This window comes from Argentina silus (assembly GCF_951799395.1).
Source record: "Argentina silus genome assembly, chromosome: 14".
Lineage (NCBI taxonomy): Eukaryota > Metazoa > Chordata > Actinopteri > Argentiniformes > Argentinidae > Argentina > Argentina silus.
The window spans coordinates 14,820,819-14,837,885 of NC_139668.1; the positions used below are offsets into that span (position 1 = coordinate 14,820,819).

General features: G+C 41.5%; 1 protein-coding gene across 2 annotated transcripts in view; it reads left to right on the top strand.

Annotated features, from left to right (window-relative positions):
* The window catches only part of LOC310815468 (CD166 antigen homolog A-like), a 30,828-nt gene extending 14,837 nt beyond the window's left edge, over window positions 1-15,991 (top strand). Inside the window, exons 2-16 of one of the 2 annotated variants that reach the window (XM_083685256.1) lie at window positions 4,435-4,541; window positions 4,892-5,108; window positions 5,316-5,380; window positions 5,876-5,963; window positions 6,410-6,574; window positions 7,405-7,529; window positions 7,780-7,912; window positions 8,515-8,627; window positions 10,227-10,353; window positions 10,710-10,831; window positions 12,485-12,617; window positions 13,225-13,254; window positions 13,943-14,054; window positions 14,326-14,442; window positions 14,649-15,991. In XM_083685256.1, coding sequence (XP_083541382.1) covers window positions 4,435-4,541; window positions 4,892-5,108; window positions 5,316-5,380; window positions 5,876-5,963; window positions 6,410-6,574; window positions 7,405-7,529; window positions 7,780-7,912; window positions 8,515-8,627; window positions 10,227-10,353; window positions 10,710-10,831; window positions 12,485-12,617; window positions 13,225-13,254; window positions 13,943-14,054; window positions 14,326-14,416 — 1,628 coding nt within the window. In that variant the 3' untranslated portion in view covers window positions 14,417-14,442; window positions 14,649-15,991. The remainder of the gene's footprint in view (window positions 1-4,434; window positions 4,542-4,891; window positions 5,109-5,315; window positions 5,381-5,875; window positions 5,964-6,409; window positions 6,575-7,404; window positions 7,530-7,779; window positions 7,913-8,514; window positions 8,628-10,226; window positions 10,354-10,709; window positions 10,832-12,484; window positions 12,618-13,224; window positions 13,255-13,942; window positions 14,055-14,325; window positions 14,443-14,648) is intronic. The other variant, XM_083685257.1, reaches the window with a different exon arrangement.
* The last annotated feature ends 1,076 nt before the right edge of the window (window positions 15,992-17,067 follow it).

Here is a 17,067-nt window from a genome sequence, read left to right on the forward strand (position 1 = left end):
TCCAGAAACAATCATTGACATCATGACATGTTGACGTCTCTTTCCTTCAGGATCAGAAGCCGATTGGTCCCGTCGTATTTTGTTTATGCTTAAGTGCAGGAGAGGAATCTCTCATTTCTCTCTGTGCACAATTGTCCCCCTTGAATTCACATTCCGTCACTGAACAAAATCCAGAGCCCCCAGCTACAGTCAAGTTAAAGGTTTAATTTCATTGTTAGTGGAAAACTGCCAGATATTGCTATGTATGGTGTATTATTCCTTTGGACGTTTTTCCTAAAGAGCATGACAGATGGAGTAAGTGAGCCCTGGAGAACAGTAGCATCTCCGACAGACAACATGCCTGTCATTGCCTTGTCTCACAGAGCATTTGCAAACACTATTTTTATTTATGTTTTCATTTCCATGTAAATCAGACAATAAAGTTGTAAACATGGATTTTGCTTCCTGCTTTTCATGAAGAAAATATGAGAATGCGGGCGTGCTGAAATAATATTTCCACCCTCACATTCTGTGTCTGAGCACAAAATGCTTCTGTCATCATCACCCTCAGACGTAGAGATGTTGACCTGAATTGATAAGAAGCCAGCTTAAACCAGTCTCCAAAACCTCAATGCGTGTGTTCTGTTTTCCCACAGATTTTCAGTTGCCGTTCCCTCATGTGGTTAATCATTGACTTATAGCTATACTGGAGTAGTCCTTAGCCCACATCCGGGTTTTTCATCAGAGACTCTGGGGATGGCATCAGGCAGGAAGAATGGAAAATAGAGAGCACAATACTGAACGCTGGCCCCGTGCTCCCGTGGTATAGCCTGTATAATGCATTGAACAAAAAGCGCCTTGTGTGATAAGGATGTTGTGCAAGTGTGCTGTCAGTCATCCATCAGTGAGATGATAACAGCCCTCCCGTCAGAGAGAAAGAAAAAGAGGTGGGGTGGGGGCGGTGGGGGGTGGGGGGGGGGGGGGGCGAGGGGGGGAGCTGCGTGTCAAAAACCTGCTGAACTGGCTGCACCACGAAAAACAACAGGAATCAGTTACACAACGATGCTCGAATACAGATTTGAAGAAGTATGTCATTCATATACAGTATGAGGCTACAGGACATGAGGCTGTGCTGTTAAGCATTGACCAAACAATATGTATGAAACATCACAGATATCGCTCTGACAAGGCAAGTCAAAATAAATCATTGATACAAACCTACAGTAGCTCACTCTGGTTTTTATCTCAACACTCTTGACATTCCTCTGATAATGTTTGGTCAGAGCAGCTGCCAGGAAATGGTAGACTTCTCTATGGTACTTTTAGGCTTAGGGATGATAAGAGTTTAGAGTTTGTTAAATTTCAGTTCACTTCTCACTCCAAACTCTCATGGGATGCCGAATTCAAAATGCAGCACTTGTTTAATAATTCAAGCATATGGGAGGGAAAAAGCAAAATGTCACGCAGAGTTAAGTCTCCTTTGATTTTTGCAGCCCAGACAAAGTACAATTCAAAGTACTATTTACTATAGGAGTAGGCCTTTCCCCAATCATTATTGATCTATTTGCAGTGGTTCTTCACTGCTCTCTCACCACTGTGTTCTCAAAGTATTTGCCATGGAGCATTTGTGGACATGGTACCATGGGATCCCCATTCACAGCCCTAATAAGTCTGGGCTTATTTTACGTTTGTATCACTCGCGAAGAGATTTGTGGTACAGGAATAGAGAGGGAGATAGAAAGGGAAGAAACAGAGGGAGAGAGGGAGGAGAGGAGAGAGGGAGCTGATTTCCCTGGTGAGCGTGTATCTGAGCTGTCTTCAGCTGTCTCTCCTCAGGGAGAGAGCCACCTTAATCAGGAACATGAAAGTATCTCCTGTTGCTGCTGCTGCTGCTCTCTCTCTTTCTTTGTCTGTCTGTCTGTCTGTCTCTGTCTCTGTCTCTGTCTCTGTCTCTGTCTCTGTCTCTGTCTCTGTCTGTCTCTGTCTGTCTGTCTGTCTGTCTCACTTTATCTCTCTCTCTCTCTCCCACACACTGTCACTGTCCTTTGTTTGATCTTCCATTTCCACTGTATGCAGTGTTAACTACTTTCACATTGAACCTGAGACTTTGATAAGCACAGAAATTTCTCATCAAAACTGATCTGAACTAATTAAGGCTTCAGAGGACTTCGTTTGATAAGATTACATAGTTACACAGTATGTTTGTGTGACGCTGCACTCCTTATAGAAATGGAAATGTACTGTAATTCTATTTAATGTAATTCTATTTAATGCAGTCTGTTAAATGTTTAGTATGAAAAACAGGTGATGTCATTTACAATTAAAACAGAGAGAGGGCTCTAAAGGCTACACACGGCTAACGCAGTGTCACATTGGTCACCTACTCACGTTGCAGAGGCTTACCTTATCCTAACAGCCAGCAGACGCTTTGTCCTCTGTAATACAACGTAAATACAGCATATGCGATTAGCTCTCATTGTGGTTCATTCCAGTCTTGGCAGGTAAAGGTCTCCCTTTAATACAAAAGTAGGTGAACATACCTTTATTTGACTATTCAAAAATACCAATTTGAATAGGAAATATAAGCAATCCATTATCCATTGGAAATATGATAACCTCACAACTGCTCCACTTGAGGCTCTGCTTGTTTTGTTTTCTTCTTGGTAGTTTAGGACTTGGATTCTAGGGTTAGGGTTAGGGTTACAGTTCATATCTAGAACAGTTCATATTCACAACAAATATAATAGAGGGTTTAGATCTCGCGAGACTGCACATATGCGTAGCAGTCACTCACCTTTTGCACCAAGTCGACTAAGTTCAAAATTACATTGTCAATTCAACTCAAATGAACTCTCTGACTTGGTTGGAAGTTACTTTGAGGAGATTTGGCCAAATATTTTGAACTTAATCTACTTTAGGTTCAAATCCCCTATCACTCCCTTAGTTTTTTTGTTAGTGCTGGCTAAAGTTAGCTGAAGTTAGTTGTGGCTATTCAAACAAATCTTAATCATGGATTGTAGTTCATCCTGGCCTATAAACTACTTTCAGTGTAAGGAACCATCTAACTATAAGATTGTGAAAAATCAATTTTAAACGCTGTCTTTTTTTCTCAGATTGGTGGGCTAACATGCTCTGCTTTGTGCTGTGAAAAGATTGTAAGATAATTGACAATGTAAGCCTAAATCAATAAGCCCAATGTTCAATAGTAAAAAAAATAAAAAACTAATATTCACACCCCTCTTATTATTTTCCATTCAGTCTATTTCTCTCAGACTGTCTCCCTCTTACTCACAGACTGCGGACAGAAATGAATGCCAAGTTTTCTGAGTGGCTCGCAGAGGTTAGCTCCCAGTAGTAGCTTCCTAGCTGCACTTCTACTGCACTTCTCCTTCTACTATCTGATTGAATGTGTACTGAGGCTAGATGAGGATTTTGGGCCATTAGATCCCATGTGGACACACAGGCTGCAGGGTGTAGTGGTCATTCTGGCCTGATTTGCGCTGAAGCAATGGTAACCATGGTAAAAAAGCCTTTATTCAAAAGTAATTCAAATTCTGGGCACAGGAAGCAAATGAATACACCTCCATTGGTGGCTTACTCTGACCAGAACATCAACTCTAGCAGGTCATTCTAGTTTTTCATTTGGAAAAGTTAATGTAGAAGCATTGTTGCCACAACACAATAGTCATATTATACTGTGCTGCTGCTGCTGCTGCTGAGAGGTTTTGGATCGAGTTGTACCCCCGTTTTAATGTGAACAAGACAGTTGAGTACTTTTTTTTGTTGAGGAAATATCATGTGTTGCCTACTGCAATTAATAGGTTCACAAGGTACTGTGAAATGTTAAGACTCCCTGGTTTTTCCAGTTATTTATTGGCTCCTCGTTGTCGTGTGTATAATGTGTTGTCATTGTTCCCCCTCACCCCAAGCTGAACTCTGAAAAGGTTGAAATCTTAGTGCTGTTTATGACGAGCTGAGAAACACGTTGTAATCAGTTGCACCATGACGACCTCTCTTTCCCTCAACCCCTCAGAGACTACCCTCTCACCTCAGTCAAATCCCTCTGCACCACAGCCACCCCCCACCCCCACCCCCACCCCCATCCCCTGTCTCGCTCTCATGCTAGACTTTGTCTCCACGGCAACGTTTTGTACAGAACTGAGAGCGGGAAAGGTTGTGAAGTAAAATGAGGCTGCAAATAATCAATTCTAAACCAGTTGGACTACCCATAATGCATTTAGTTTTAAAATCAGGTTTACAATATAGACAGGCATTCTCTCAAATAATAGGCTATACACAAAGTACTCAAACATGTGAACGGAAATGATTCTACCAAAACATAACATATCTGTAGAAAAATTGATTTGAGTCAAGACATCTCATGCTGTGATTTCTGTATTTCTCAACTGAATGAGAAAATGAAAAATATAATATGTGTTTTTCTCGCTTTTTCAGTGAGCGGTCTGAACACAGTTATTGGCCAGTATGGGGAAACCCTTGAGGTGCCATGCCAAAAAGGAGACACCAAACCAGAGGACATTTTCATCACAAAATGGAAATATGTAAGTTGTTACACTGTATTGCGATACTTTACCTGAGAAAGGAATGATACTAACTCTGCTATTAGAGACAAGTATTATGTCTGTGTGCGTGCCAACTCCAGTGCCCCTATGCAAACACACTAGCAAAGGGTATGTGAGGAAAACCAGGTATGAGATTTTAACTGTGCAAATGAGGCTTGTGCGGTAAGAGTCCGCCTCAAGCGTTAAAAGCAGGAGTGTGAAAAAAACCAAGTGTTTACCAAGTCCTATAGGCTTAGTTTATTTTGCTCAGTGAAATGTATAAAGACAAAAGTATTGCAGTGGCGCTCAGTGAATACTTTGAAACACAAGCAATTATTTTGTCTTTCCAGGATAAGGGTGATGGGGTTTATGGAGATCTGCTTGTCAAGAAGATTGGTCAGAATGTCTCTGTCACGGCCTCCGACGAGTACAAGGAACGTGTCAGCATTGACGAAAACTACAGCCTGCTGGTTGCCGCGCCAACACTGGACGACCAGAAGACTTTCACTTGCATGGTGGTGGCCGAGGCCGACATCTCGGAATACCCGGTTCATGTGTTGATCCACAGTAAGTGTGCAGTGGGGCAGGAGGGCAGCTGTGATAATGTGGAAGACCAGCCGTTGTAACACAAGAAGGCATCCACGATAGTACAACAGGCTACAATCTGCCGAATTGCAGTAGAATTCAGAGTTGTGCAATGTGATATTACCTTCAACGAATGTGAAGTAGCGTTTTAAAACTGCCTGTTTTAAGAATATTTACTGTGTTCTGCAGAGGCCCCATCAGGACTGGAGATCACAGGCAATGCTGAGGAGCTGGATATTGGCAAACTCACCACGGTGAGGGGTTTTATCATGCACATTGCTTATACCTACATTATATCAAGCAGCTTTATCAAGGGAAATCCCACACTGGAGTTGAAGTATCTCGAGGCATACCAAAGAAAGGACCAAATTGCTTGAATGATGAGTTCTTTGAAGTGATTCCTATGAATTAGTAAACAGCAGAATATCCCTCCTCCAATTAAAAGATGATGAAATGGCTTGGGGCCTTTCATGGGACATTGGTTATAACATTAGAGAGTTCTTAAAATGCTGTGTAGAAGCACAGATAAGACATCGATTTGCTGAGATATTCGATCAATTAAGCAGATGCAGACTTTTGATTCAGCTAAATGGCATATATGTATGTATATAGATATAGATATAGATATATATAGATATATATAGATTCAGCTAATTGCATGATGTAATGATTTTGTATGCCCGACAGATAGTCCAAAACGCAAGGATTTTTGCAGCTTTCTCACTTTGTGATCTGTTCCATTTCCACAGCTAGGGCAGTGCAACGCTCTAGATGCCAATCCAGCTGCCGACATCACATGGTTCAAGAACAAGAAAGCCCTGGTGGCTGATGGGAAAGGTACTGTAGGCCTACATACGTACTCCTTCTTCTGATGTTTTATTTACAGAATAGAAACAAACAATTCAAGATGTGTGAAGATTTGACGTTGGTGAATGTATAGCTTTTTGCATGTTTTGTGGGAAACTCAAGAAGAATGTATTGAATAATATTACGTTGTCAGCTCTGATTCCGTACCTCTCTGTATGTGTCTCTGGGGTACACAGTATGTCAGTGTGTCTTGGTGATCATTAGGGATGTAAAAAAAAAGTGGTGAAGGCTGGAGAAAATTCTTAATGTGAACACAAACGTTAAAATGTAAAACTGGGAAAACTATTCACCATCAAAGTCAAAGTTTGTAAACAGCATTCATGTTTGTTTGCTCTCTGTTATATCATTGGTGATCATGTGAGGGTTTATCCGTGTATCTTTGACTGTAACAGTACTAATCAATGTTGTCATTTTAGGGATTGTGATCACTGCCTCAGTGAAGGAGGATCTCACCACTGGCCTCTCCAGTACAACCTCTGTCCTTCAGTACACCGCTGTGAAGGAGGACACAGACGCCCAGTTCACCTGCGGCGTCGAGAGCACAGATCAGGTGTCCTCACCTGTCACCTTCACTGTCATCTGTGAGTAGCCAGAGAGCCACCAAACTGCCCCCACTACCCAACTGTCCTACAGTAATTCCCCTAACTGCCTAAACTGCCTAAACTGCCTCAAACTATCCAAACTGCCTCAACTACCCACCCAAGTGCTCCAACTTCCCTAACTTTCCCAACCACTCTCAAGCACACTGGCTGTCCAAGGTAGGCTATTGATCTGCTATCTGCCTCAGCAGCCAGCCCCGAGTGTATCGACAACCAGATTGCTGTTTTATTTTCAGCATGCTGTATACCAAAGTCAGATAACTTGTACCTCCATAGCTCTTTTCCTCCAGCTCAGGCAACAATAATGACACTAATTTAAAAATGAGATGAAGATGAGTCTGTTGTGAGAATGATTCCGAGTGTAGCGTTGGAGGGATGGCTAGGTCGATGTTATTCACTCAAGATGGTTAAATCGGACCTGGGAGGCAGGCAGGATCCTGTCTCAACTGAATATGGGCAATTTGGCCATTGAGGTTTTGAAAAAAAGGTTTTGAAAAAATAGCTTTTGTCTAGTGCCTCAAAGTGCGACTTGGGGTTGGAGCGACTCGACTGGGGCATTCAAAAGCTGCCACAGGAACATACTCAGATATAAAGTGTATAGCCTGCTGGACTTCACTACAGTCAGTTCACGTGGTTGGTCTTTGAAGTGCTCATCAGGCCTGGCTCTCCAGGATCAGCAGTAATGTGACTGTCCTCCCCTCTAACCCCTGCTCTTTCTGTCCATTTCTCTCTCTCTCTCTCTCTCTCTGTCACCCTCTTTCTCTCTCTGTGTGTGTCCCTCTCTTTCTTGCTCTCCTGCTCTCTCCCCACAGACCCCACTGAGAAGGTCACTCTCCAGGTTGTCTCTGAGGGCCCTCTTATGGAGGCAGACAATGTTACCCTGAAGTGCATGGCTGATGGAAACCCGCCTCCAACCAGCTTTAACTTCCACATCAAGGCAAGCTCTCATTAGTATCTCATCTTCATCGATTTCCCACAAAAAACAAACAACCCTCATACCTTCCAGCTTATGTCCCATTTATTCCCACTCTTTTGATCTCATGCCCCCATGCAGCCAGTGAGGTGCTCTTTAACCCGGTCAATCCTCCAATGTTCCACGTTCTGTCCTCCTCAGGCTCTGAAGAGCTGGGTTGACCTGAAAACATGTCCATGCAAGGCCCTTTAAATGTATCCTTGTGTCTTTCAAGGGGGACGTGGTGACAGTGGAGAATGCAGACACTTACATCCTGACCGACGTCACACGTGACAGTACCGGTGTATACAAGTGCTCTCTTACTGACAATGCCAAGATAGAGGCCTCTGAGAACATCACCGTCAATTGTAAGTCACCATTCACACTACATACATTACAGCTACATGCCATATACCTTGTATATTTTATATTTTGATGCACTATTTCCTTACATTTACATTTATGGCATTTAGCAGACCCTTTATCCAAAGCGACTTACAACAAATATTTGTCTAAATAAGTGAATCATCTATCCATCAGTCATCATAAGAAAAAGTAATCTATGCTATTTCCCCAACTGAGATACAAACAAAAAAATTTGTGATGTTGCCAGCAATCCATGGATTCACGGAAATAAAAGAAAATTAATTAGTAATTATCTAATTCATCATCAATTAATTTTCAACCCTAGTAGATCAGAAATACCCATTGTCAGAGTAGGTTTCTGTTCGTAACCATATCTCTCAGAAGAGAGACATACAGTAGAGTTTGTTAGAGAGAAGACAAGCCAAGCATCTCTGTGAGGTGGTAGCGATGTGAGAGCTTAGGTCCTTTAATGTGTTTAATAAGCTGGATCAATGAGGACGTGCTGGGGCTTCTGCAGGGTGCTGATATGGTTTTCAGCAGGAGTGCTCTGCCCTTCTCCTCAGGGCTGTTAAACTGCCTATTATAGTGTCCTCCTGCCTTTCAGACCTGGATATGAGCCTAAGCCCCTCAGGGAAGGTGGTTGAGAGTGCCGGAAAAAGCTTAGCTTTGACCCTGCAGACCGCCGCATCTGGAGAACTAAAGGTGTCCTGGACAAAGGTAAGAGGACCAAACCAAAGACATGTCCACAACTGTTTCCCAGATGGACTTCATAGCATTTGGTACAAATATACACGTCTCTCAAATAAAATTATTTCTGTACAGAAGAACACCGTCATTCCTTCTTACCTAATTAGAGTTCGATTTACTAACCTTTTTTTTTTTTTTTTTACAAGAGAGCTAAAAGAGTCTGTCTTTGTTGCCTAGATACAATTAGCTGTTTACCAAAACATATTCAAGTTACAGTTATATAATGAATATGGGCTTAAAGTGCAAACTCTCAGCTTTAATTTGAGGGTATTGACATCCAAATTGGAGGAAGTCTTTAGGAAGTACAGCTCTTTAATATGTTTGAGTTGAATACACTCTGAGAGAAAAAGATCGTACTGGTGAGCTCGGCAATACAAAAAGGCCTGAATGTCCACGGAAGACAACAGTGGTAGATGATCGCAGGATCCTTCACATGGTAAAGAAAAACCCCTTCACAACATCTAGCCAAGTGAAGAACACTCTCCAGGAGGTAGGCATATCATTATCCAAGTCTACCATAAAGAGAAGACGTCAAGAGAGCAAATACAGAGGGTTCACCACAAGGTGCAAACCATTCATAAGCTTCAAGAATAGAAAGGCCAGATTAGACTTTGCCAAAAAACATCTAAAAAAGCCAGCCCAGTTCTGGAACAGCATTCTTTGGACAGATGAAACTAAGATCAACCAGAAGGCTTGGAACTGCTCATGGTCCAAAGCATACCACATCATCTATAAAACACGGTGGAGGCAGTGTGATGGCATGGGCATGCATGGCTTCCAATGGCACTGGATCACTAGTGTTTATTGATGATGTGACAGAAGACAGAAGCAGCTGGATGAATTCTGAAGTGTTTAGGAATATACTGTCTGCTCAGATTCAGCCAAATTCAGCAAAGTTGATTGGGTGGCGCTTCACAGTACAGATGGACAATGACCCAAAACATACTGCGAAAGCAACCCAGGAGTTTTTTAAGGCAAAGAAGTGGAATATTCTGCAATGGCTGAGTCAATCACCTGATCTCAACCTGATCGAGCATGCATTTCACTTGTTGAAGACAAAACTAAAGGCAGAAAGACCCACGAACAAACAACAACTGACAGCTGCAGTAGGCCTGGCAAAGCATCACAAAGGAGGAAACCCAGCATTTGTGATGTCCATGGGTTCCAGACTTCAGGCAATCATTGCCTGCAAAGGATTCTCGACAAAGTATTAAAAATGAACATTTTATTTATTAATATGTTAATTTGTCCAATTACATTTGAGCCCCTGAAAATAGGGGACTGTGTATAAAATGGTTGCAATTCCTAAATGTTTCATACAATATTTTTGTTCAACCCTTTGAATTAAAGCTGAAAGTCTGCACTTCAATTGCATCTCGATTGTTTCACATCAAATCCATTGTGGTAGCGTACAGAGCCAAAATTATGAAAATTGTGTCACTGTCCAAATATTTCCGGACCTAACTGTACGTATTCTTGGTTGAAACTGTGTGATGGAAACTACTAAACGGGTGAATTGTAAGATTACATCACAATTTGTAATTTTATTGTTATGTTCTACCTTTCCAGGACAACAGCAAGCTTGAAAAGGAGCCCAAGTTTGACAAGCTGACATACTCTGATTCCGGACTCTATGAGTGTGAGGTCTCCATGGGCGCTCTCATCCAAAAAGCTTCATTCGAGCTGATTGTTCAAGGTAAAGACATGGGCCATTCTCTTCATCGTTGAGGGTATGCACATAGTTAAGTGTTAACTCCATGATTGCGACGCCTCACGTGTTACCAGCATATTCAATGCTGATAGATTATTTGTATTTGTTCGTCGTGGTATGAATTCATTATTAATATACAAATGAGCGTGAATGCCATAAAGGAGACTGGCACTAACAAATGCCCAGTGATTCTAGATTCTGGCTTCACTCTTGGGAGGGGCTATCTCCATCTTAGCAGCTTCTGTCTTTTTCTGTCCATGTGGTATGGCTTCTCTTCTTGTATGGCAGTGTGCGATCATTCTCTTGTTCTGGCGTAGCTGAGGAGGTGCGTCTTTTTGCAGGTGCTCCAGTCATCAAGAGGCTGACCAAGCAGCGTGGCGAGGACGGCCAGCACAAGGTCCTGATTTGCGATGTTGAGGGCTCCCCTAAACCCAACGTGGCCTGGAGCATCAACGGTACCTCGGTAAGAAGACCTCCACACCACAGGGGGCACCCTATCAAGCTCTGTATCCAAAGTGGTTTACCATCCAAAAACACACATTTATAAGTCCAACGCGATGAATTCAAATCATTCAAACACGCCTGTTGATGTGCACGAGTCTGTTCTCGAAATGCATCGATCTCACGCAAAAACGACCGGTGCATCTGAAACAACCCCGGCGGTGCGTCACCACATGAACACAAACAGAATACGCACAAATTCCAGCCGTCTTTCCGGATGTGTCACTGCAGGTATGACAGAGGGCCTCTGGCCTTATAAAAACGCTCAATTTAAGCCTCCTTTTATTGGAATCTGTCAGGAAGCCAGGGAACTCTGGGCAGTTTACTGTCAATGAACCTCTGGGTGTCTTTGTTGCGAGACAGTGCTTGTGGTACTTTATTGTCCACACTGTTATAAACAGAGGCACTTTATTCCATAATGTCTTTTCAGGGTTCGTTCTATGTTTCTTGCTTACCAACTTTCCATCTTCTCATTGAAACATTTCTGTTTGACAATTTCAAAATGGAATGGTGTCTTCCTTGATAAGCTCATTTTCTCAGATGTACACCAGGTTTATTATGCGCTAGTCTGACATGAAGACAAAGGCTCTGAGTTTTTTTGCGGGGGGGGGGCAGGGGTTGGGCGGCATCTGTGTGTGCACAGATAGCAGAGCTACACAATGAGACACCATGCAGACGTCAATGTGGTGTGCTCAGGTTTGCGTGTGTGTGTGTGTGTGTGTGTGTGTGTGTGTGTGTGTGTGTGTGTGTGTCTGCATGCGTGCATGTGTGCATGCGTGCATGTGTTTGCGTGCGTTGAGCGTGTGGGTACACGTTGTCATGGGTCATGATTTATACACTCCAAAGCTGGACTGACCTATCCTTCAATTACTATTCCATGGCTGAGTCACTCATACAAAAACACAGTAGTTTAGTCACAGCCCACAAAGCAGCGCATCTAGGGACAAAATGCACAGTTCATTCAAAGTGTATTCTTTCCACTCTTATTGTGTGATGAAGCGCTTTCTAAAACCTGTTGACTGAGTTCAAATGTAAGCTTAGTAATGGTTATTTACATAGCAGGCACACCATATTGTAAAAAGGGTGTTGGCTATTTGCCTCTCCGTCTGGATTTTTTTCCCAAGTCCCCTACCCGACAGTCTCAATGCCCTGTAGTTTGAGCCCATATATTTTTCTTTAAAATATCCAACACTGTCTCCTGGTGGTAATAGTTGGAACTACACATTGTGATTTTGATCCTTTAAAAATTCAATTAATCGCGACACCTCGAATCTGGAGAGTCAGATTTACTGAGACTAAGGTTCAATCTGCCATGCACATTCCAAAACATCATGAACTATAATATTCCACATATTTGACCATATGCCTCTATATGTTGCCAGTCTTTCAGTTACAGTTAAAAATACTATAATATAACAATTGTTAGAGATAATAAACAAATAGTACGTCGCTCTCACATATGATGTCATTTTGACAGATCTCAAAGATATCAGAGGAGCCATCATGTGATAACCATCATATGCTAACAGCTGTGTCTGTGTCTGTGTCTGTGTCTGTGTCTGTATCTGTGTCTGTGTCTGTGTCTGCGTGTGCCTGTTTTCCCCTTCATTCTCAGCCCGAAGAGACCCCCTACCTCAACGGGAAGACAACAAACAAGCTGACCATCGTGCCAACAGTGAATCTAACTGTCTCTTGCACTGTGTCCAATGAACTTGGCGAGGATATCAAATTCATAGACGTATCATCCTGTAAGTACAGTATGGTGGTACGCCCTACAGTCCCCATGCCCTATCCTCTTCCTCCCTCACCAAGGGATAACTCTCACTAACCCCCTCTGTGGGCTTGGTCTGTCACCTCACTCAAACTCACTATCTGTGTGTGCATGATGATTAGACAAAACGTCTAGAAATGTTTTGAGTATGGAAACCGGAGACACTGGGACCTATATTTCCTGTTCTAGCCCACCTAGAACATGCCACTAGGCATAGTTTTCTGTGCACACTATGCATGCTCTGAGATGACTCTACTCTGGCTGGCTGTTCCTGCAGGAATGTCAGTAGATGAACCCGGCCCTTATAGATCACTCATCTGTGTCTGGAAAATCATTTCTCCCTTGTTTTTATTCATCTTCCGTCACTTCTGGTCTGTTTGTCGGGATGCTGGTTTCTCTATCCTTTCCCCCCTCTGCGTCACACAACCTCAGTTTTGCATGCAGGCAACCTCCACAACACGTGTTACGCTCAATTTAATTCAAGAGTCACATAGACAATAATGCACAACACTCACCAATGAAAGTACAGTGTACTTACTTGATTTTTGGGTTGGACGTTAATATCATTCTATATCTGATTTCAGTATTTGAGGAGGTCAGAATGGATAAACAAGGTAAGTTGTTATGGATTATGGCCTTCTTTTTAATTTCCTGTAGAAAAAAGACATTGGATTCCTAGGCAGAGAGAGGGATCTACTATTTAATTGTGCATTCTTGCCATCTGGGTCTATGACATCACCTCAGATTAGCAACACTCAGAAATCCCCTTACTCTGCTGAATCCCTGTTAAACAACCAATAAACTCAACTCTAATCAAGCTTTATTTTTATATCACGTTTCATACACAAATGCAATACAGGGAAAATAAATAAATAACTACTTTCTTATTAATAACATGTGGTGCTGGTGATGTAGACACATTGGTAACAGAAGATTAACATTGGAATTCAGAGGATCAGAGGGAGTTGAGCTACCAGCATCCTGACAATATATCTCTCTATGTTATCCATTCTTTCATTTGTCAAACATATTTTTATCATACTTTCACAAGAGAAAGACAGTCATGGCTTTTGGGTAGACTGGGTTTGCATACTGTATGGAGCCTAGTGACAAACTCTAAATTATGGACAGAAAGTAGTCATGTGTGAAGAACAATCATAGTCATGTGTGATGTGGGTACATACAATATGTATTCATCCATGCATTGTTTTGACAAAAAATGTTATGAAATGAGTTCATGTTTTCTGGAACGTTCTCTTTCCAAGTCTCTGATGTTTCTGTGCTTTGTTTTTGCCTTTGCAGACAAGGCAGACGATGGCGACCAGACAAAGGTGGTGGTGGGCGTGGTCATTGGCCTCCTCCTGGCCACTGTAGTTGTGGGCCTAGCCTACTGGCTGTATATCAAAAAATCGAAGTAAGATCAACCTTTCGGACTGTCATAATTGAGTTTCAAACCTGATACTAACCCAAATCAAGGAGAGTTTTTTCTAATATTAGCCTAAAACTACTGCTGAACTACTCCTAACTTGCTTGAAATATCATTATAAAGCAGCAGTAATTATTTTTTGAAAGGAATAGCATTTACCAGTGTGGACAATTTATAACAGGTTATGTAAGCAAGTTATGTTGATGGATTGCCATTATCTATGGAACAACATAGCTAACAAACTGTATTGTGTTCATAGGCAAGGAACCTGGAAAACTGGAGAGAAGGAGGATGGGTCCACTGAGGAGAGCAAGAAGCTGGAGGAGAACAGCCAGAAACCTGAGGTGTAAAGATAACAACTTGGGGATTGAGAAAGGTAAATTAAACATACAGGCAATGCACAACCATAAATCAGGGGCATTATTATTAACACTGTGCAAAACGTAGATAGTAATCATTCAGGTTGAATTATCTCTAACATGATACTGTACACTGCTTGACAACTAGCTGATGGCATTTGAAATAATTTGCACCAACAAATGTTTTAACGCTATAACATTTATTTATATATTTTTCTTGCAGTGAGGAAGCGGTGACAAGAAACTTTTGCACACCTCTGTTAAGATTTGAAACGGGGTTTTGAATTGGATGAAGACCATTTGGATTTGGATTCAGGGAGTTATTTCCCAAAAAGCATATCCACAACATTTCTTTTTTCTTAATACTGAAAAAACAAACAGGCTAAATTAACGGATATGCGTTGTAGATAGCGGTAACTTGTCTGCACTAAGGATATGTCAACTTTTCCATTATAATAGTTATTGTTTCAAAAGTTGGGTGAGAGGGATTTGGAGAAATTGAGAAAAATGCCAATATAAATGTTTGGCTTTGTTTTAGTTATTTACTGGTAGAATTACTACTGGACCAGTTGCCTTTTCTGTCAGGATGTGTATGTTGCCCTATACCTCCCTTACCCTCAATGTACAGTACCAGGAGGATCTGAAATGAATGTTCATCATTGTTGTTCATCTCAGTTATACATCATCATAACTGAACACCTCTTCTTTTCAAAGTCAACACATGAAATATGTTTTAAATAGTACACAAGAAATTATTGAAAGGGCTAAAGGCTATGAATGGTAATATCAAGATGTATCCTCTCGCATTGCAGGGAGCAGGATATCTGTTGTAAAAAATTATTTCATGAGATGTTACATGGTTTTTCTTTTTTTTCTTTTTTTTTTCTTTTTTTTTGTTGTTGTACATTTTACCTTCAAGGGTATCAGGAGATTGAATGAACCAACACACTCTGAAACGATCGGCATTTGTCAGTGTGTCACGTTTAGTTTGGACATAACCACCACATGACAGAACATGTCTTGTCTTAGTTGTGCTCATAGTGTGTATTTCTGTGCTTTCACGTCAGATATTTGTGGAAAGAGAAAAGTTGTCGAGCTGTACACTTCACAACTTAGGTCAGGGTTGTCTTTGAGCATTTACTGAATCTGTAAATATATCAGACTTGGATGTAATTGTGATTTTATTTCTTCTGTTTCGCTATTTATATTGTTCAAGGTGACAAGTTTAGCGTTTCTGTATAAGCAATTATTCTCACAAAATTCACCACTTAGATAAGTATTGAACAATTGGTAGTAATTACTTGCAGATATTTGAAAAGATAATAATTCTAAAGCCTTCTGTATTAATTTTAGGGGTTAGAAATGAGATTTCCCATGTGACATCTCAGACTGTCAACCTGCTGTTTATTCCCTATGTTGAAGTTAATGCAAAATCATCTAAATTAAAAAAAGAAAAAAAAAAAAAAAAAAAGACCAAAGAAGGTAAATATTGCCATGCAAGTATTGTAAATACTAACTTTTGTTTTTGTACTTTTGTTTAAAATAAAGTGTACATTTCGAAGAATGTCCAGAGAGAATCTTGTATTTGTTCTTGAGTCATTCAGCTGTGTATGATAATCAATGGAAATAATTCAAATGCTATTTCATTCATGAATTGATCATGTCAGGAACAAGTAACAACATTCTGATTTTACAACAGCGGGACATTCCCATTATAGCCCCCTTTTGAATTCCTCCTCCTTCAGCGTGGACCAGAGATCTATAGTACCACAACATAAACAGGGACAAACACAGACATGCACTCTGCAGCGTAGTCGTAGTTACACTTCGATAACTGGTTCAAGCAGGGATTGAGACACTGTAAGCGTAATCCACATAGACCATTAAGATAGAAGTTATGCTGCCATCCTCTGGTCAAAGAACATACCAAATCATCATTCAGAAACCCAAGAACAACCATTTCATAATCCATTATAATATGACAATCTGATGCCTCATTTACAAGTTTAATTGATTAGACCCAGGTTGCCTATATTTTACCATATTAACAGGTTGCAGGGATATCATATCCCTTTAACATAGGCCTATGCCTCTAACAGGGATAGGTTTCTTGAAAGTCTAATACTTCCAGCTTCGCAATATTGACAAAATCCAGCTCTCCCTTTCCCGCCCTGCTGCAGAAACACTTATCCACTCTTTCACGTGCACCCACCTGGACTACTGCAACCCACGTCTTTTTGGCGTCATCCCCTGCTCCCTCAGTCAATTACAGATGGTCCAGAACTCTAACCCTGTTCTCCATGACCTCCACTGGCTCCCTGTCAAACACTGTATCAACTACGAAATCCTACTCCTGACCTACAAAGCACTCCACCAACTGCCTATATGACCTCCTACTCCCCCACCAACCCACCCGGTCACTAATGTCCTCCACTGCTGGTCACCTCATCATCCCCAATTCCGAACCTCCACAGTTTTGGTGAGAGGGCATTCTCCAAGGCTGCCCCAGGCTCTGGAACTCACTCCCCCCATCCATCTGTGACTCTGAATCCATCACCATTGATCGTGTCATAAAACCCACCTTTTTCCCTGGCCTCCACGCCATTGATGCCCCTTTCTTTTTTTCTTCTTTTCTGTGGAAA